General features: G+C 35.0%; 3 protein-coding genes across 4 annotated transcripts; 1 reads left to right on the top strand and 2 right to left on the bottom strand.

Annotated features, from left to right (window-relative positions):
- Window positions 1–1,228: 1,228 nt before the first annotated feature.
- LOC107260986 lies at window positions 1,229–2,005 on the bottom strand. Its single transcript, XM_015717258.2, has one exon. The coding sequence runs from the start codon at window positions 2,003–2,005 to the stop codon at window positions 1,229–1,231; it is 777 nt and encodes a 258-aa protein (XP_015572744.2).
- Window positions 2,006–6,157: 4,152 nt separating this feature from the next.
- Window positions 6,158–18,609, bottom strand: LOC8286566. Of its 2 annotated transcripts, none has more exons than XM_048373159.1 (4): window positions 18,208–18,609; window positions 17,346–17,986; window positions 16,274–16,492; window positions 6,158–6,564 (listed from the first exon to the last, which is right to left on the bottom strand). In XM_048373159.1, the coding sequence occupies exons 1-3, from the start codon at window positions 18,431–18,433 to the stop codon at window positions 16,274–16,276; spliced, it is 1,086 nt and encodes a 361-aa protein (XP_048229116.1). In that variant the 5' UTR covers window positions 18,434–18,609; the 3' UTR covers window positions 6,158–6,564. The 2 variants fall into 2 exon arrangements, with proteins under 2 accessions (XP_048229116.1, XP_048229115.1); XM_048373158.1 differs by having other exon boundaries at window positions 16,292–16,492; window positions 18,208–18,608.
- On the top strand, window positions 8,190–12,422 carry LOC125369880. The gene is made up of 2 exons (XM_048373160.1): window positions 8,190–11,234; window positions 11,360–12,422. The coding sequence occupies exon 1, from the start codon at window positions 9,143–9,145 to the stop codon at window positions 10,073–10,075; it is 933 nt and encodes a 310-aa protein (XP_048229117.1). The 5' UTR covers window positions 8,190–9,142; the 3' UTR covers window positions 10,076–11,234; window positions 11,360–12,422.
- Window positions 18,610–21,422: the final 2,813 nt, after the last annotated feature.

The raw sequence follows: 21,422 nt of genomic DNA, 5'->3' as shown, positions 1-21,422 counted from the left end.
AACCCACAAATACTCCTTTCTCTGCTCTTTGATCAAGCTTTCCTCTTTTTGCTTCAGGAATAAGGGAGTAACAAACACTGCCAAAGACTTTAAGGTGCTTGACTGTGGGTTTAACTCCAAACCATGCTTCAAATGGCGTCTTTCTAGTCACAGCCTTCGTTGACAATCTGTTCTGCAAGTACACAGCAGTGTTTACTGCTTCTGCCCACAAGATTTTTGGCAGATTTTTCTCAAACAAAAGACACCTTGCCATGTTCATCACCGATCTGTTCTTTCTTTCACTCACGCCATTTTGTTGAGGTGTGTAAGTGATAGTTAGTTGATGATGAATGCCAGCCTCTTTCAAATATTCTTTGAACTGGCTAGACATATATTCAGCTCCATTATCAGACCTCAGAGCTTTGATTGAAAAACTAGATTGTTTTTCAATAGAGGCTTTGAATTTCTTGAATGTCTCAAAGACTTCTGACTTTTGTTTGAGAAAATATACCCAGCAATATCTGGTGTAATCATCAATAAACAATAGAAAGTACTTGCTTCCACTATAGAAAGGAGTGCTCATTGGTCCATACACATCTGTGTGAATCAATTCAAGCTTTATAGAAGCTCTCCAGGCTTGACCGACAGGAAATGGCAATTGGCCGAGTTTTCCAAGCTGACATGTGTCACATACACTAGTGTTTTCAATCACTTGTGGCATTCCAGAAACTAAATTCCTTTTATAAATTAATTCAAGTGTTTTAAGATTTGCATGACCAAATTTTTTGTGCCACAGTGACGTTTCTTCTTTAAGACCGAGACAAGATTCAAACTCAATTATTTTCCAAGTCAATGGAAAAATTCTTTTGTTCATTTTAACCGAGAACATTCTCATGCCAGTGGGACTACTGAATTCACAAGTTCCATTCTCAAACACCAGCATATAATTATTTTCCATTAACTGACCAACTGATAATAAATTTTGATTTATCTCAGGCACAAAGAGAACATCAGTAAGAATTTTTGTACCTGAGATAGTTTGCACACGGACTGCTCCCTTGCCTTTAATATCGACAAGTCTTCCATCTCCAATTCTGACTTTTGAGGAATAGTTCATATCAAGATCTTCAAAGCTTTTTAAGCTTGCTGTCATGTGGTTCGTGCATCCACTATCAACTAGCCATACATCAACACTTTCGATTGAAACACCACATTCTTCAACTTTAGTGGCAGCAAACAACTTCTCCTCTTAATAATCATTATTTTCTGTTGTTTGAGCTGGTTGTGCCTGTGTCTGCTGGTCATTTCTTATGGTACATACCCTCTCAGTGTGACCAAATTGTTTACAAATCTTATATTGAGCACCAGGCCGGAACCAACAATAGTTCTCTGTGTGATTTGATTTTTTGCAGTAGGGACAAGGTGGATATTTATCCTTTTTGCTTCTCCATCTTCCAATTTTCTTGTTCTTTCCCTTCTTGTGAACAGTTTGGTTCTTTGATCCTCCTTCTTGTGAACTCATCTTTTGTACTGCTGCAAGTGCCTTTTCTCCTACACTTTCTTCTTCCCTGGGTGCTTTTCTTTGTTCAACAGCCAGTAAAGCATTTGTTAGCTCTGGCAAAGTTATTTGAGACATGTCCCAAGCGTTCCTAAGAGAAGAAATTTTTGCTTCGAATTTTTCTGGAAGAGTCACCATAACCTTTTCAACAATTCTCCTCTCTTCCAACTCTTCTCCCAGCAACCTTATCTGATTGACTATCTTCATGACTCTATCCACATAGTCCTTCACCTTCTCTGCATCTTTCATCTTTAACAACTCAAATTCTTTTCTCAGATTAAAAACTTGCATTTGTCTTGTCTTATCAGATCCTTGGAATTCTGTCTTCAATTTCTCCCAAGCTTCATGTGCTGATTCACAAGCTATGATCTTGGTGAATATAGGATCTGAAACAACTGCATGAATGTAGGACAGGGCCTTTAAAGCTTTGACAACTTCTTCTTCATGCTGCCTTATTTGATGCAGCATTGGGTTCTGTCTCAGAAGAGGAATAGCTCTATCCTCTTCCACATACTACCATAGTCCAAGACCTCTAAGATAAGCCTTCATTTTTACAGCCCATACATGATAGTTTTTGCCATTAATGTGAGGAGGTGCAAGAGGAGTGCTGCTAGATGTTATTGAAAAAGAGAAAAGATGAAGCAAATCAACTAAGAAAAAAATATTTTTTTTTTTTAGATTTATCTTTAGACACTCACACAGTCCCGCAAGATCAAGAAAGCTCCGATACCATTTGTTGGCATGGAGCAGAATTTTTTTTTTTTTTTACATATCAAACATTAATTAAAATATTACCTAATCTGATATGGAGGATAACAAAATATTTTATTATATCAGTACTTGCATCAAACATTATGTTATCATATCTCAACAGTTACATCAAAGAGCAGATAAACAGTCGGATAAGGACCCTGTGGCTGTTGGTGATCATGTGAAAGCATATTGGTAGATGGGAATGGTGCAGAAGCTTAGCACGAGCCTCCTACCGTAAATAATCAATTTGGTGAGAGCAATCCAAGCTCAAAAAAAATATTTCATGGGCTGACGAAGTGGACAATGAAGAAGAGAATTGGAGTATGATCAAGAAAAGGAAAACCAAAGCTAAGCAAGATAGATTCAAACTTACTTTGTCAAAAAGAGTAACTAGGAAGCCATATAAGCTTAACCTATGAAGGTCCTCTTCTAGAATTGTAGGGTAATAGGAAACTTATTGTACATAGACATATATGCTGACAAATCTCAGTAAGTTCTAAACTTCATGTACATAGACATGTATGTTAAATGATTTAACATGGAAGAATCAAAGAAAGATTCTTAGCGATTTCTTATGACATATCTTTTTCCAAAAAAAAACATGCTATAAACACTCATTGAGAAAGGTTATTGATAGAATGATTTATGCGAAAACACAATATTCTATTATGAACATATGTCATGTTATGTACTAAACTTTATGATTATTCTAGATTTTGATTGTGAATCACATAGAATAAACTCACAAGATAGATTCATTTCATTTTTAAGGAAAACATGATTTTTTGGAAAGAGTTTCAAAAAGGCCATTCTTACAACTTAAGCTCAATACATCTCATTATATTTGAGATATTTAGATCTTTAATATTCTTTTTCAAGAATAAGGTGTGGTTTTTAAGTATTAATGATTTAAAGAGTTAGAGAAACAATAAAGCCATTTTTAAAGAATCAAGGTCTCATTTGGAATCTAAAATATTGTATTAAAGCATTACCAATAAATGACTTATTAGTAAATATAAAGATAAAATAGATACCCATTGGGGATAATAAAGTTGATCCTTCAACAAGGCCATTTGACCTAGTAAGAACACGATCATCATAAGAAAGAGTTTGGTATTGGATATTATGATGATTGACTTTGATAATGCTTTAGTGCAAGTGGGAGATTGTTAGAGTATGCCCTATAGACAAGGAGTTGTCAGATAATCTATATTAATTTATACATTACAATCGATGGCATGCAATCATACTAAAGGCATTGTTCGACTCTAATGATATGAGTAATTAAGTACTATCAAGAAATAATCTAAACCGTTAGAGATGAAAACATATAATATAAATACAAATGTAAGAGAAATTATAAAGCGAGTTTATAATGATGACGTTCTCATACATACGTTCCTAAAATTTGTTCATAGTCGATGTTTGATTAAGAATTAGATATTGATCATTGGATATTGATTAAACACTTAAGACTATCATAATGTGTTATCACTTACTTGTAAAGTAAGCAATCTATCTCATAAGATTGAGGAATAGAGATTCCAAGACAAGCATATGAGTGCTTGTTATAAGAAAAAATTCATTAAACACGATACCACTGAGTAGTCCATATGAAATTTACTCCAAGTGTCTATGGACAATACTCTTGTGACAATCATATAAGACGTGATCATTAGATTTGAGATAACAATATATTGTCTTATATGAGAACTACTATATTTTGAGGCTATCTTATGTTCTCCTATCTATGGAATGCTCAAGGGAGAGTTATTGGGTATAATAAGAGTCATATGAAGATAATAAGTTATCAATAAAGAATTCATTGCCCAAGGTAATATATCATGAGACCTTATTCTGATGATTGTTGATATGTTTTAACATGGAAATCTATGGCCAAGGTTGTTTGAATGAAGATTATAAAAAGTGTTTCATAGATCTCAAGATGTTATATGCAGTTATCAAGAATAAATATGATTGGTTTAATTATAGAGTTGATACTTACATCCATGCTCTTTGAATCAATTGGGATAGAAGTACAATGAAAGAACTGAATTACATTGTAAGATTTATTCACTGCAAAGGCTAATTAAAGCCCTTTAATCATTTCTATATATTTAGATGGTCATGATACATTTTTATATGCTAATCTTGATCTATAAATATGGACTAAGTTAAATTAGAAAATTAACATTGAACTAAAAGAATTTAATTCATAATTCATATTCATTGTCAACATGTTATGAACCTTTTAGGTCACATACAAATAGATTTTGAGTGATGATTAAAATGAGACTTAAGCATTGGGTTTAAACTCTTATATATTGGGACTAACTAAATGCTAATTAATTAAGAGCTAATAGGCCTTATAAAATAGGCTTATAATGAATTTATTGTCCATGAATTAATTTTTATATTAATAAAAGTTCATTTATGATAACAAATACAACTCAATATAAGTCAAGATTTTATAGAAATCCTAAATCTTTAAGGATTTTGTTTAAATTTCATATATATAGAAAGATATGCATGGGACAACAAGGTTGAAAAAGGTTGACTGTACATCTAAAAGAAAAAAAAAATTTGATGAGAAAAATAACTTAGGTGAATCAATCAATAAGATTAATTTGATTCATCCCCTTGTTTGAAATTAATATTCAATTCTTCACTAAAAGCATCTTTCTGCCACCGTAGTTACTTAGTATGTTAGAATCATGACATTTGACTCTTATATTTAATATTTAATAAATTAATAATTTTATTATTCTTTTGATTATTTTTTATAATTATTAATTATTGGAGAAAATTTTAGAAAAAGAAAATGTTGTACTACTTTTTTTCTTTAGTATTTATTATTTTAATGCAGTGGAAAATTTAATAATTTTTAAAAATTATTAAATATAAAAAAACTTTAATGTTGTTAGATATAAAAAAAAAAAAGTATTTCTTACATATGTGCTACAAAAGAAATCGTATTTCTTATAAAAGCATCATTTACTAAATTCTACACCAAGTATTTAGCATGTGTTTCTTTATAATAAATTTTCTTGTTATATTAATTTACTGATTTTAAATTATATGTATTTATTTTGAAATATTAAGTTTATAATATTTAATAATTAATACTTCAAATGTTTAATAATTCTTTAATACATCAAATATATTAATTATAAACTTAAAGATCAACATATTTAATATTTAATAATTTTTTAATTCACTATAGATATATATAAATTATTAGTAACTAATAAAAATGAAAGGCCGAAGATTACCATCACTAAAGTTAAAGTTAAATGTTAAGAAATTGAAAAAAAAAAAAAGGTTATTCACCAAAAAATCTGGAAAAAGAAAAAGAAAAAAAGAAAAATTTTATAATGATAAGAATTAAGATTTTAATTGCCATCTAGTATTTCTAAGAGTAGAAGGTAAAAGTGGTAGGTCAATATCACGGCAAATTATAAAATAGTTTCTTGTCTATTTGGTTTTATGAACTCAAATTTTTCTTTTTTTGAAAAAATAATTTATGTTAATTAATTTTATATTAAATATTTATTATCTTATGTTATTTAATTTTGTATTAAATGTTTATTAACTTATGTTCATTAAATATGTCCTGAATGTTCATTGTTTAAACGTAAAATATTTATTAACTTAATTTTATTAAAAAAATATATGTACCACAATATAAATATTTATATATAATTTTTGTTTAATATTTTTTTATTTTTATATTATATTTATATTATATATGTTCATTTGAATGAATTAGTAGATATGATTTTCATTAATAACAAATATCCATTGAAAAACTAATAAATATTATGCCTATAAATAAATATTGATGTGAATCATAAAATATTTTTAATATGCGTTATAAAAATAATAAAAACTTTTATAAATAATCAATATTTTACAACATTATATATCACTTTCAATCAGAATTGCAATACATATGTATACATCTATGATAATATAGGTGGGATATTTGCAACCATATCCCACCTATTTTATCATAGATTTGTAGATATATATTGCAATTCTGACTGAAATAAAACAAAAAGTTAATGAAGTGTTTTATGCTATATGCTCTCCTATTAGTGAAAAATAAATACATATTGATCCTATTACACTTCAAAATAATGCAAGACATTAAGAATTTTTATACTACAGCTTGAACATTAATCTACATGCATGCCAAATTTTGCAAGTTACTGAAGTTGTGGTTACCACTAATCACCCTGCAATGTTGCAGTTTCTCTTGCTATAGAAACTTCCTGCCAAAGAAAAAAAATGGTGTTAAAGAACAAAGCCTAGCCAACAGCGTTTAGCAGCCAAAAATGCAACACAAATTCATACTAGAATGATGAACAGAACCACCACAACTGAACATGTAAAAGTTCTAACACTATCACTGTTTCCAACTTGGACATCACCAAAATCACATTAAAGTATGCTTAGAATAAGACTCTTGATCAAAAGAATTTTGGATTGCTGGAAGTGAATTAACTAGCTCATGGTTCAAATAGATTCCTGCCAAATTACTTTTGACTTTAAAACTAAAGACGTCAAATAACTTGCTTTCACCTTCGTTAGCTTTACTTGTCTTGGCTAAGATTGTAAGGAAGGACTGTGGAAGACACCTCTAATTCCTTTACAGCATTGACAATCCTAATTTCCAAAAGCCACTCCTATTAATGCCACCTACCTATGTCCTCTTCATCTCTTAACACACATTTCTCTCTTTCTCTGTGTCAAATGAGCTACAAAATAGGGAGCAGCTCTCATTTTCCCTCCCTCCCAACCCCATGCCATTCAGCAGGATTCAAACCTGAGATTGCTTGAAGAAAATCCCAATCCTTTAGTGCTATAGTGTTCCTTTAGGAATCTTAAGGAAGGTTATGACCTTACCATTAGCCTGCCTAAATTACAGGACAGAAATTAAAGCGAGCTTCATGATTTGCTGCATCTAATGAAAATCATCTCTAACAAATTGAGAGAGAATATAAGGAAAAGAAAGTTTAGACAAAAATTAGAAAGGAGTAGTGTTGTGAACCAGCAAACCAAGTGTGATAATTCAGCTGCAATACAAGTGTCTATAAGCATTATCATCATGGGCCCAAGAAGCGAACTAGCTTGAATACTTAAAAGACATAGCTACTAGTTTGTTAGTTTATTTCTTGTTATTTGTATTTCTGTCTATCATAGTTTATAACTTTGTTAGTTTTCATAGTGGAAGTTGTAAATCTTCATGTACTGTGCACATGGAGGTAGTTATCTAAGTAGTGGTAGTGGGTAGTTTTCATTATCAGTTGTCATGTAAATATTTAAAGAAAAAAAGGAAATCAATAAGGGGTAATTTTGATTTCCACCAAAATATATGTTGAAGAGATCACAGGGTTCTCTCTAAGGAGCCCTTGTTTGTTCTCAATCATAGGTCACAAAGGAAGAAAAACAAATAAACAGAAAGAGGTCCTCAGTCCAGATTGTGATTTCTCTTTACTTGGACCCATAACTCAATCCAAGGTGCAGGGCCGTAACAACCTAGTATCAGAGCAGGTAGTTATAAGAGAGCCTCAAAGTTTAAGGCAACAAATTAAAGCTTTCATGACTATTGTCACAGCCCGCAAATTTCCCCTTCTCGCACAAAGGTTCAGAGGCCCAAGAAGCCTCCAGAGTTCGTTACAAAACAAGGGAGAATTCTAGAACACTCTAGAATCATCTTGAAGCATATGGAACATTCTAGAATAATCTAGAAGCTTGTATAATGTGTAGACAAGTATGGAAGTATGTAGAACATTCTAGATACTTAATTTTAGCCATCAGATCAAATGTATCCTTACCGTCCATTGAGAAAGTGGAGGCCTATATATAGCTTAGAGAATTCATTTGTAATCATCAAGTAGAAATTAAGCATAATCAAGTAAAAGAGTAAGAAAGCTCTCTTTACAAAAACTCTCCAAGTTGTCTTTAGCTCCCTTTTGTTCTTGCCATCATAGCTAACATTTTGCCTAGCATTCGAAGAGTAAGTCTGACTAGCTTACTTGTCCGCGGGGAGAAAGTAGCTAGTGCTGCATGGCTCGTTGGTAGAAAAGACCAAGCCCGTGACAGTTGGTATCAGAGCAAGGTTAGCACAATCCTTGAAGAAGTGAAATGGCAAAGACATCGGGAGCATGTGAGGCTACCAGAGTTACCGAGGAGGTAAGGCAACCCTAGAGTGAGGTTATGAAGGACCAACCGGAAGCGTCCAAGGCACCGAAGAAGGAGAGAGGAAGGTCGAGGGACGTTGTGTCTGACATGGATGCCAGGCTAGCCAAGATAGAGCTAATTGTGGCTGAGGGACACGATAGGTTCAGGGACTTAGAGCAACACATCGAGGAGCTCGAGAATGGGAGAGAAGAGCTTCAAGAAGGGATGCAAGCTGCCTTAAACGAGGGCATGTCCAAGTGTTAAGAACAAGCCAAGACCATAGAGAAAGCTCTCCTTGCCGAGGTTGTGACGTTGAGGGAAACGCTGGATGGTATGGTTGCTAGGTTGTTGGCAACCGAGGAAGAGCTTATCCTCTGCAAGAAGGCAGCTATCCAGGGAAGTGGAAGCATGCTTATGGTAGTCTCTACTCCATCGAAGATAGATGTTTCGAAGCCTAAAGCTTATAGAGGCTAAGGAACGCGAAGGAAATTGATAACTTCCTATGGAGCTTAGAGCGATACTTCAAGGCACTTGGCTTAGTAGAAGAAGCCAAGAAGGTTGACGCTGCTGCACTCTTCCTAGAAGATACCGCAATGTTGTGGTAGAGGAGGAGTGACGACATAGAAAAAAGGACATGCACCATCAACTTGTGGGTAGAGTTCAAAGATGATATGCAAAAGCAGTTCTACCCCGAGAATGCTATTAGAGATGCAAGGGCCAAGTTGCGGCGACTCTCACATATGGGAAGCATCAAGGAGTATGTTAAAGAATTCACCAACACTCTTTGAGATTCCCAATTATACCGATGAAGAAGCCTTGTTTACGTTCACAGATGGATTGAAGATTTGGACAAGGTTAGAGTTGGAGCGCCGTGGTGTCCAAGATCTCAACACTGTCGTTGCCGTGGCCGAATCCTTGATAGAGATCAGGAGGCAAGAGAGGCACAAGCCCGACCAAGAAAGGAACGGCAACGGAAAGAGTGGGGGAGAGCGTCACCATAAAAAGGAAGGCTTCTACAAGTTTGACAAGCCCAGTGAGGAAGGCATCCATGGCAACAAAGATGACAAAGGTGGAGAGAGGCAACGTCTCAAGTGTTTCTTCTGCGATGGACCGCATAAGGCAAGAGAATGCCCTACGAAGAGCAAGCTCTCTGTGTTGGTCGAAGAAAGGGAAGAACACCAACGAGTGCAAGAGGAGTCCAAGATGGGATCGCTACAACTCCTCAGTGCCAAGGGTCGATTGTTCGTCGAGGTGAAGGTTGGAGGCTGCACAGTAGAAGCATTATTAGATACCGGAGCTAACAACAACTTCCTCGAGGCAAAAGAAGCCGAAAGACTTAACATCAAATATACGAAGGAGCAAGGGTGGCTCAAGGCTATCAACTCGACACCGAGTGCGACACGTGGATTTGTGCGAGACGTCAAAGTAAGCCTCAGTGAGTGGTCTGGCCTCTTGGACTTTTCCATTATTACGATGGATGATTATAAAATGGTGCTTGACATAGAATTCCTGGACAAAGTGAATGCATTCCCACTTCCCTTTACCAACACCATGTGTATCTTGGAGCAAGGAAATACTTGCATGGTACCGTTGAAATGAGAAGCCAAGGTAAAAGCCATGAAGATCTCGGCCATGCAACTATTCAAGGGGGTAGAGAAGACTCAGCCCACATTCCTTGCGGCACTAAAGGAAGAAGTGGCAATCTTGCCGCAAGATGAAGTGCCAAAGGAGATAACAGGGGTCCTAGAAGAGTCTGGAGACGTAATGCCTGCGGAGTTACCGAAAAAGCTCTCACCGAAGAGAGGTGGATCAGAAAATGGAGCTGGTAGAAGGTACAAGGCCGCTTACAGCAGTCCTTTATAGCATGACACCCCCTGAGTTCGAAGAGTTACGGAGGCAACTAAAAGAGTTGTTAGATGCTGGCCACACTAGGTCGTCCAAGGCTTTATGTGAACCACCGATACTCGAGCAAAAGAAACAGACTTTGAAGCAAGTAAGATGGCAATCATTCCTTGCGGAGTCCGATTTTGCGAACGAGTACAAGCCCTGGAAAGGCAAACTTAGTGGCCGATGCGCCAAGTAGAAAGGCAGAGTTAGCTTCCATCACTAGCGCTAACTTTCTTTCGTTGGATCAAGACAAGGTGGAACAAAACAAGCCCGCCGGTTTGTTAAAGCCATTACCGAAGTCCAAAGGATGGCATGAGAAAGCCGACAGGGCATGTGCTCATCTAACCAAGACCGCCAAGAGAATAAAGAAGTGGGCGGATGGAAAGAGGAGGCACTCAGTGTTTCAGGAGGGAGGCTTAGTGATGGTAAAGCTCTTTCCCCATCAAAGCCGAAGATTTGCCAAGGAACTTCAAGGACTTAATCGAGGCATACAACGGGGACGCGACGAGGGCGTCGCCAGAATGAGTGGGGGAGAATGTCACAGCCCGCAAATTTCCCCTTCTCGCACGAAGGTTCAGAGGCCCAAGAAGCCTCCAGAGTTCGCTACAAAGCAAGGGAGGATTCTAGAACATTCTAGAATCATCTAGAATCATCTGGAAGCATCTTGAAGCATCTGGAACATTCTAGAATAATTTAGAAGCTTGTATAATGTGTAGATAAGTATGGAAGTGTGTAGAAATTCTAGATACTTAATCTTAGCCATCAGATCAAATGTATCCTCACCGTCCATTGAGGAGGTGGAGGCCTATATATAGCTTAGAGAATTCATTTGTAATCATCAAGTAGAAATCAAGCATAATCAAGTAAAAGAGTAAGAAAGCTCTCTTTACAAAAGCTTCCAAGTTGTCTTTAGCTCTCTTTTGTTCTTCTTGCCATCCTAGCTAGCATTTTGCCTAGCATTCGAAGAGCAAGACTGACTAGCTTACTTGTCTGCAGGGAGAAACTAGCTAGTGCCGCTCGGTTCGTTGGTAGAAAAGACCAAGCCCATGACATTATGTACGAGGAAGACAGGGCGTGCAAAGGGACTGTGCGAAGGAATTGGCGCAAGTCAGAGAATTCAAGTGCTAAGCAAACTGTGGTAACAAATTCCCCAAAACCACCATTTGTCAAACGTTTGAATTGAGCAGAGATGGAGGAACGGCGAGCGAAGGGCTTTGTTATAATTGTGATGAAGTTTATGTGCCAAGCCATCAATGTAAATGATTATTTTGGCTTGAAGGGATAGAAGAGATGGAGGGGGAGCAAGAAGATGGAATGAAGGAGGATCATACACCAGAAATCTTTATTGATGCAATTACAGGGGTTCAAAATTTTCAAATAATGCAGGTGCAAGGATCCATTAATGACCATCCTCTTTTAGTTCTAGTGTATTTAGGGAGTACGCATAGTTTCATTGATTCCTTGTTAGCGAGAAAGTTACAGTTCCCAATCAAAATAAAAGAGTTACGTGTTATAGTGGTAAATGGTGAAAGACTACGAAATCCAGGGCTGTGCAAAAATGTTTCCTTGAATTTGGGTAATCAGGTATTTAAATTGAATTTATTTTTGTTGCCATTGGGCTGTTTTGGGGCAGTAATTGGAGTTAATTGGTTAAAAATTCTAGGACCCATCCATTGGGATTTTACAACTGTGGATGAGATTTAATAAATGTGGGAGAACTCTAGAGTTGAGGGGAACAAGGGAATTTAAGAGTCATGCTTTTCATCAAACTACTATGGTTAAAGTTGACAAGGAATTGGAAACTCAACCACTATTGGCAGATTTAAAGATCTCTTTGAGGAACCTATGGGATTACCACCTCAATGCAAATCTAATCATAAGATCGTGTTAGAGAGTGGGTTAGATCCTATAGTTGTCCGACCTTACTGTTACACGCATGTTCAAAAAGAGGAGATTGCACGGCGGTGTGAGATGTTAGCAAAAGGAATCATGCAGCCCAGTCAGTCACCATTTTCTTCCCCTGTACTTCTTGTTAAGAAATCATATAATAGCTGGTGTTTTGTGTAGATTATAGAGCTATAAATGCCAAGACAATCAAAGAAAAATTTCCCATTCCAGTCATTGATGAGTTGCTAAAGGAATTACATGGTGCAAAATATTTTACTAAATTGGACTTACGTTTAGGTTACCATCAAATAAGAATGTGTGTGGATGATATTGCCAAAACAGCAATCCAAACTCATCATGGGCATCTCAAATTCTTAATGATGCCATTTGGATTGACTAACGCACCTTCTACCTTTCAAGCATTGATGAATAAGGTGTTCCGGTCATATCTACGCAAGTTTGTGTTAGTCTTTTTCGATGATATTCTAATCTACAACCGAACTTGGGCAGAACATATAGTCCATCTTCATATAATCTTTTCTCTTATACGGCAGCATAAACTTTTCCTGAAGCGCTCCAAGTGTCTTATTGCTGAATCTAAAGTTGCTTATCTTGGCCATGTCATATCAGGTGAAGGGGTATCAGTAGATCAAAGTAAAATTGACGCGATGCTACAATGGCCAAAACCAACCACTGTGAAAGGGTTGCATGGATTTCTTGGGTTAACGGGTTATTACCGTAAGTTCGTCAAGGATTACAGCAGTATTGCAGCTCCATTAACTTCCATGCTTCGAGAAAACTCCTTTAAATGGTCAAATAAAGCATCCTTAGCTTTTGAAAAGTAAAGATTGCAGTGATTACCACCCTAATGCTTGCTTTACTAGATTTCTCTATTCCATTTGTGCTGGAATGTGATGCCTCAGATTAGGGGTTGGGGGCTTCTTGCAACAAAATTGCAGGCCACTTGCTTATTTCAGCCGCACCTTGGCTGTCAGATATCAACACTTACTTGCATTTAAGAAAGAATTGGTTGGGTTAGTGAAAGCAATCCAACATTGGAGACTTATTTATGGGGACACCCTTTTATTGTTCGTACTGATCATTACAGCCTAAAATATTTGTTGGACCAACGCATCATTACTCCTCAACAACAATGGTTAAGCAAATTATTGAATTATGATTTTCAGGCGAATATAAGGCAGGATGTGATAACGTAGTAGCAGATGCCTTATCTCGCCAACAAGCAGATACATGAATATTGGTTGCCATCGTTTGATAAAATCCATTCTCTTATAGCTAGTACACCCGAATTACAGCAACCGGTTCATCGCGTCGTTGATGGTGAAGCTATTGGACCATGGTCCTTCAAGAATAAATTGTTGTTTTTCAAAGATAGGGTATTTCTCTTATCTGATTCTCCTTTTCTTCCTTTAATTTTATCTGCAATTCATAATCAAGGGCATGAAGTCTATTAGAAGACTTTAAAAAGAGTGGCTATAGATTTCTACTGGAAGGGAATGAAAAAAGATGTTCAGAATTTTGTCAGGTCATGTATCACTTGCAAATGCCTTAAAGCTGAAACCTTCATCCTGCTGGGCTTCTACAATCACTACCAGTGCCTCACCAGATATGGTCTAACATTTCTATGGACTTCATCGACGGTTTGCCTTCTTCTCATGGAAAATCAGTTTTATTTGTGGTGGTGGATCAATTTTCCAAGTACTGCTATTTTAGTGGCCAGGCATTTTTTGGCGATGTTTTCAAGTTACATGGTCTTCTAGAAATAGTAGTCTGACAAAGACGTGAATTTCACTAGTTCTTTTTCGTTTGAACTCTTCAAACTCAGTGGGACTCAGCTGAAATTTAGTTCAGCTTACCATACCCAAATAGATGGTCAAACTGAGGTTGTAAATCGCACAATTGAGAGGTATCTTCGATGCTTCATAAGTGACCACCCCCGACAATAGCTTGATTGGCTTTCATGGGCTGAATTTTGTTACAACACCATCTATCATACTACTCTTAGAACTACACCTTTTGAAGTTGTGTATGGCCAGCCACCCCCAAGATTGGTTGATTACTGTACTGAGTTAGCTCGTTTAGAAGCGGTTGATTTTGCATTAAAAGATCGTGATGTAGTACTAAAAGATCTTCGTGACCACCTTCTTCAAGCTCAAACACACATGAAGGCTATTTATGATTCTTCCCATCTAATTTAATGTAGGAGACATGGTTCTCTTAAAATTTCAGCCATTTCGCCAGCTGTCTCTACAATCGCGGTCAAACCAAAAGTTGTCTTCGAAATACTATGGCCCCTATCGCATTTTGGCACGTGTTTTGTTGCTTATAAGTTAGATTTGCCAGAGAACTTATATCCTCATCCTATTTTTCATGTTTCATGTCTTAAGAGATTTAATAGGGCCCATGAACTTGTGGTTCAGCCTTCCTTATCATTAGTTCATCAAGGTCAGATTTGTCCTACTCCTACGGCTGTTCTTGATCAACAGGTTTTTAATGGTGTACCACAAGTTTTGATTCATTAGGAAAATTTTTCCCCTGCTAAAGCTTCAAGGGAAGATATTCAGCAAATGCAATTTTGTTACCCATCTTTCACGCTTGAGGACAAGCATATTGTTGAGCTGGGGAGTGATGTTGTAAGCCAGCAAACCAAGGGTGATAATTCAGCTGCAATACAAGTCTATAAGCATTATCATCATGGGCCCAAAAAGCGAACTAGCTTGAAGACTTAAAAGACATAGCTGCTAGTTTGTTAGTTTATTTCTTGCTATTTGTATCTTTGTCTGTCATAGTTTATAACTTTGTTAGTTTTCATAGTGGAAGTTGTAAATCTTCACGTACTATGAACATGGAGATAGTTATCTAAGTAGTGGTAGTGGGTAGCTTTCATTATCAGTTGTGTCATGTAAATATTTAAAGAAAAAAAGGAAATGAAATAGGGCTAATTTTGATTTCCACCAAAAAAATGTTCAAGAGATCATTAGGTTTCTCTCTAAGGAGCCATAACTCGATCCAAGGTGCAGGGCCGATAATAAAGGAAGAAAAACAAATAAATAGAAAGAGGTCCTCAATCCAGATTGTGATTTCTCTTTACTTGGACCCATAACTCGATCCAAGGTGCAGGGCCGATAACAAGTATCCAGTTATTTGATTTAAAGACTGACTAGACTTGCTATACAATCTTGCCCAAACTGCAAAAATTGGCCGACATATATTTGTCTTAGTTGGGCTTTTGTTGACTCATCTGATGGACACATTGTTTTTCTTTTTTATTTCCTAAGAATAGGAGTTGTATTCCAAGTTTATATGCTCTGCTCCATGATGACAAAGACATTGTTGACGCAAGTATACTGAAGTTTCATAAGCTAGTTGGTAGGTAATTTGAGGTAAAATACTCAAACACGGGATTATTACGTATCTTGGATGACTCAAGTCTGGCATACAACTTGAACTAGATAACGAAGATGTAGGATTCCCTAAAGATGGCATCTCTTTCAGAATAAAGACAGTTTTTCCCAAAACATCCAAATATTAGAAGACTCTGAGACCCTTCAGTTCTAAACTAGTGGCGAGATGCGAGAAAGAGCATACATTGGCATGTACAAAGAAGCAAAATGTTTGTGATATAAACAAACAAACAACGATAAAAAGAGCAATCTGTCATTTTCATCAAATTATGGGGATCAAGTGAAGATGAGGATGTTGGTAGATACATGAGATTACCATTTTCCTCTATTATTTTCCTTGTTACCATATCATTCAAGGATGGGAAGAACTAGACTTATAAATTGATGAACCTCAAACATGACTAAGAAATTTGATTGACCAATAGATGATTCTTTGTGACAAATTAATCAATCTTCCATTGCCAACTAATTGAGTCACCCCCTCCCTGCTGCCCATGAGTTATTTCTAGATTTTTAAGGAACATAAAAAATAAACCAAAAACCAGAAAAGTCAAACATCCTAACTAGAATCAAACTAAGAAGAAAAAAAAAAACTAACCTAACAGTAGCAACATACCTTCAACTTTGCATCACTAGAGAAAATGCATGTTGATGTTGTAGCAAATCCATGTTCAGACACCCACCCCACCTTAGAGATAGTCTCACCATCTTTCCCTCCTTTAAGTGAACACCATAATTGCTTTGGAAGCAATATAAGATCATGCTCATCTCTTACTGACTTCTGCATGGTGTCACCTTTTAATTCTTTCAGGAAACACTAATCAATCAAGAAGATATGAGAATTTTAGTGAAAAATAAATGGAATAGGATTCATTCAACAAGGCATACTTACTTAGTTTAAAGATAGTGATATCACATGTTAGGGAAAGGAGCCAAAGTGCAAAGCATAAGAAATGAATCATTAAGGCACATTATCTTATTTACTCTCCAAGTGGATGACACATGAATATATGCATAAAGCCTATATTATTCCTGAAAAAATAAGACAAGGAACAAAGTTTTCAAAAATGCAACTACATAATAGCACATCATGATTTCTATTTGGATCGTCAAAAATTCTTCCAAAATAATCGATTTCAACTCATCGATTCTAACAGTTCAAGCTGATGACAGCATTATTTTTAGTTTGCTTAAATCAAGGGATGATCAGTACAACTCGCAGTAGTCCCTAAAAGTCAACTAACCATTCACACATCATAATTTACATTTGGAGCATTAAATTTCTGTCTCAGCCACTCATTTATTTTATCACTTCCGACATTTTGGCCTGAGGAACATTGCATTCAATTCATTTGAATCAAAGCAAGATCTGTACAACTTATAATAGTCACTTTTCTCTTTCTTGGCCTATCCCATTTCGATACCCCCATCTCCCCTTTTATTCATGTTGCTTGAAAACTGTAGGGAGGTTAGTGTATGCATACAAATTGACAATTTTCTCTATTTAATTTAGATAGCTCTAGGGAGTATCTCATGAGATAAAGAAAAGGATTGGAGCTATGCTAACGCTTAAGAACAGGAAACCTCAATTAATGCCCAAAATGGATAAATCATGTTCTTCAAATAAATTATAAGCCAAAAAGATATAGAACTTGAGTTTTGCGACTCACCGTTTGAGAAGCATTAAAACTCGCAACAGCAGTAGGGCCCTGCCAAACTCCTACAACTTCATAAGATTGCAAAGCAGCGGTAGAAGCAAATGCAGAATCCCGAATTGCACATCCACCAAGCTGGTCACCATTTCTAAATTGTCCATACCACTGCTCACAGAAAACCCTGATATTCTTTAGTGTCATCTTTGAATTAACTACATGAACAACCTGAATTACTCTCACACGGGATTCCTTATCTTGAGGATGTATCAAGCAATACTCCAACTCAAATTGCTTATCCATACCATTATCCTGAATTGGCCAGACGGCCACATAACACCCACTAGATTGATATGCAAAGGCGGAAACTTTATTATCTATACCTCCAATATTTCTTTCATCAATGCTATACCTGGTTGCAGCATCAGCTTCACATCCTACAGTGGGAAGTAATTTGATAGTTTTGTAAGTAATAGCAAACTCTTGTGATTGAGCAAGAGTGGGACATTGAGTCTGCCAATCAAAAACCTTAACTTCCCACTCTCTAAAAGCTTCAGGCACAACAGATTCAGGAAGTTCAACTGGGTTTCCTTCAGAAGTGAACTCTGCTCCAAACCCATCCCATTCACCAGACACATTACTAGCAAATTCCGACCATGCTATAGGATACAACATAACATAACAGGAATTAGAGAATTTCAAATGAAAAATCTCGAAAATAAAAACTTCCCTACTCCAAATTATATAACAAGCCACACATATTTGTCAGTATTAAGTTATTAGGAATGTGTCAATCGTAAATCATCCAACACACACTTGGAGCAGTAAGTCTTTATCTTGAAAAGTGGAAATGGGAAAACGGGTAGTTGTTAGAACTTACTAGTAGTGGGTGTGGCGGTGGGATTGATACTTTGCACCTCAACATCATCTGATATGAAAGTGGACTTTGCGAAACAAGATAATGGACTAATTCGAATGTTGTAGTGGGCGAGAGATTGTGGCTTTGAGTAGAAATTTATGGGTTTACATCTAAAATTTGAGGGTGTCAAACTTGTGGGAAGAGGGGCTCTGTTATGTAGGATTATACTGTTGCCTGCTAATGCCATCTGCGTTTCTTTTGGTTCTTTCTTTTCTTTCTTTTCTTTTTTCCTTTTTCTGCTTCTATTTCTGTGTTACAGAAAGTTGAAAGAAAGAGAACGGAGAAGATGAGCCAGAGGCACCCAATGTTTGGATTCTCGTACAAGAGACAGACAGCCAGCGAGAATAAGGAATATTCTTAAGGCTAAATACATGAACACTTTTAACATTTTAATTTTTAATGTAATTTAATAAACACCTTTGCTTATTTCTTTTTATCTTATTTAAACGTATAAGACTTCTTTCAACAAATTAACATATACTGCAGGTATGTGTTTAGAAGAAGAATACTAATATAGTATAAATTGTTACTCAATTTTATTTTTTATTTTATTTTAATTATAAAATCTTAATTTATTTCAGTAAAATTATTGAATTTTAATTTAATTATTTTATAAATAAAAAATTAATACCCAGTAAAAATTGCCAATAAAAAGAGTAACTTTACTAATTTTTAGAGTGAATAAAAAGATAATTTAAAATATATGACATCAATTTTTATTTATAAAATTATTAATTTATAATTGAAAATAAAGTTGAATTATTGAAATAAAACAACTTAATGTTTTGTGATTAAAACCAAACTAAATGTAAAATTCAATGATTCTTTATATTATTATTTTGATGTTTAAATGTTTAAAAATTTAAAAAAACAGATGTCTATTAAATTAAAAATTAAAAATATTTTAGACAATTATAAAAATAGAATTTGTATGTTTCTTAAGTTAAATTGAAAACTAGGATATTAAAATAATTAAATCACTAAGATTTAGATATTTAAATATGCATTCTACCTATTTTTAATTACTAATATTATTAATTTTAATTAGGCCTAATTGTAAAAGGAAAAAACACGACCTTTAGCTTATTTTTCAGATCTAACATGACTTTTCAATTTTAGTAATTTAGAATACGAACTTTTAATATTTTTACAATTCGAAGCAACCTAACCTTTTTTCCGGTGACTTACATCTTACGTAGTGGGCATAATTCTCTGAGGTGCTCTATTTTTGACACTTAAAAAAAACATGTGACATGTCATCCCGCTATATTAAATGTAATGTTTTAATAAGTTGAAATTTAAGTCCTAAATTGAGATGTACAAAACCTAATTTTCATCATCTTTCATTATTTATAATCGAATCTTCTCACTAAAATTAAAAAAACCCCAAAAGAAGTTGATAATGTCTTTTCCAGCTCGCAATCAAGGACCTCAAGAAAGTCATGGTCAATGGCTTACTATACTAGTCTGATTCCATCAACAAAATGCTCTCATGATCTTGACGCTGGTCTTTTGACATCTTGGATAGAAGATAATCTAGAAAGAAGATTTTCTGAGTGTCATGTGAGGAAGGTATGAGTAAAGCAAATGTGTTTATATTGTTAAATTTCTATGGATTTTTGTTATAAGAAACTTATATGAAATTCTTTTTTCCTATGAACCAATATGATGATTGTAAGTTCTTCTAATGGCTTGACTCGGAGTTGCCCCCATTCAGAAAGGCGAATTGTTGAGAATGAAGAATCAAATGGATAATTTGCAAGGGCAACTGAAATTGAAAGATGAAATGGAAGAATTTTTGGGTGAAAAGCTGAAAGATGTTGAATGGAGAAGTAAAGAGTATAAACAGGTAGTGAGTGCAAGAGATAAGATGTATAAGAAGAACCTAGATCTTGAAGAAATGATATAAACCAAACTAGCATAACGAATCCTACTCCAACAAGGAGTCTTCATGATGCAAATCCTACTAGCTCAAGGAATTCTAATCCAATAAGGAGTCCTAACTCAACTAGGAATCATAATCCTGTAAGGAGTCCTAATGACATTAGGAGTTCAAGCAACAAAAGGAATCCTAATTCAACTAGGAGTCCTAGGTCGATTCAAATTGCAAGTCAATGAGCTTATCCAAGATATTTAAGATAAGGATATATCAAGGCTTGAAGAATTTGATTTAAGTTCAAGACTCATTAATCTAATTCAGTTTATTGGACTTAAATGAATTTAATTGGGCTTAAAAAGATCAAAGAAACTGAATTGGAGCATATAAAGACTTTGGGACTAACTTGACTTAAGTTATGAGGCCCATTTATATGACTTATGTTAATTGATTTTATGGCTTATTTTGGATGGTCACACATGTATTTTAATCTAACTAGGACTTTGTTTAAGTTATCTCTTTTAGTTAGTAAGGTTATCTTTATCTTAGATGAGATGTAAATCCTTATTAGTTAAGATTTAGAGTTTTCTAAGGCCTATATAAGGCTAGTACGATTTTGATGTAAAAATTAAGTTAAAGTTGAATGATAATTGGTATTTTTACCTTAAAGCTTGTTTGCTTTATCTTTGTGTTCTTGTTTGAATTCAAATCTTACTTATCAAGGAGTTGATCTATCCTCATGGCATACTTGGAATTAGGGTTTAAGGAATTTAGTTTTCCTTAGGTTCTAATTCTTAATCATCTTTCTAAGAAATCTGTCTTCTAACCTTTCTTAGGGGTTAAACCAAATTGGTTCTTAGTGTTTTCATGTTAATATGTTGGGGATCCACAATTCAAAAGGAGTTCTCAAGCTTATTCATAGAGGTTCCATATCATTTGGTATCAGAAATTTGGCTCTAGATCATGTTTTATCCTTCAAATTTTCATTAGTCAATTTTGATTCCTTGTGTTTCTTTGTTCTTTCTTTTAATTCAGTTCTTACTGTTGTTCTTTATTTGTCTTTTATTTTGAATCTGTTTTCTATCAAATAAGATTTGTTTTAAAAAAAATAATATTCATTTTGGTGATTTAATTTTTTTTGTTATTTTATTCATTTATTAAGATAGTAATCCTTCATTACATCTTGTTCTTGTATAGTAATTCTTCATTACATTTTGTTCTTATATGTTTTATTGTGTTTAAGCTTATTATTATTTATTAAGTCTAGTTGTGTCTTTTTCTTGGCGTGTCCTTTAATTCT

This window comes from Ricinus communis, chromosome 4, assembly GCF_019578655.1.
Source record: "Ricinus communis isolate WT05 ecotype wild-type chromosome 4, ASM1957865v1, whole genome shotgun sequence".
Taxonomy (NCBI): domain Eukaryota; kingdom Viridiplantae; phylum Streptophyta; class Magnoliopsida; order Malpighiales; family Euphorbiaceae; genus Ricinus; species Ricinus communis.
Note: the sequence above shows the minus strand (reverse complement) of the source record. Positions and strands in the feature narration are given on the sequence as shown.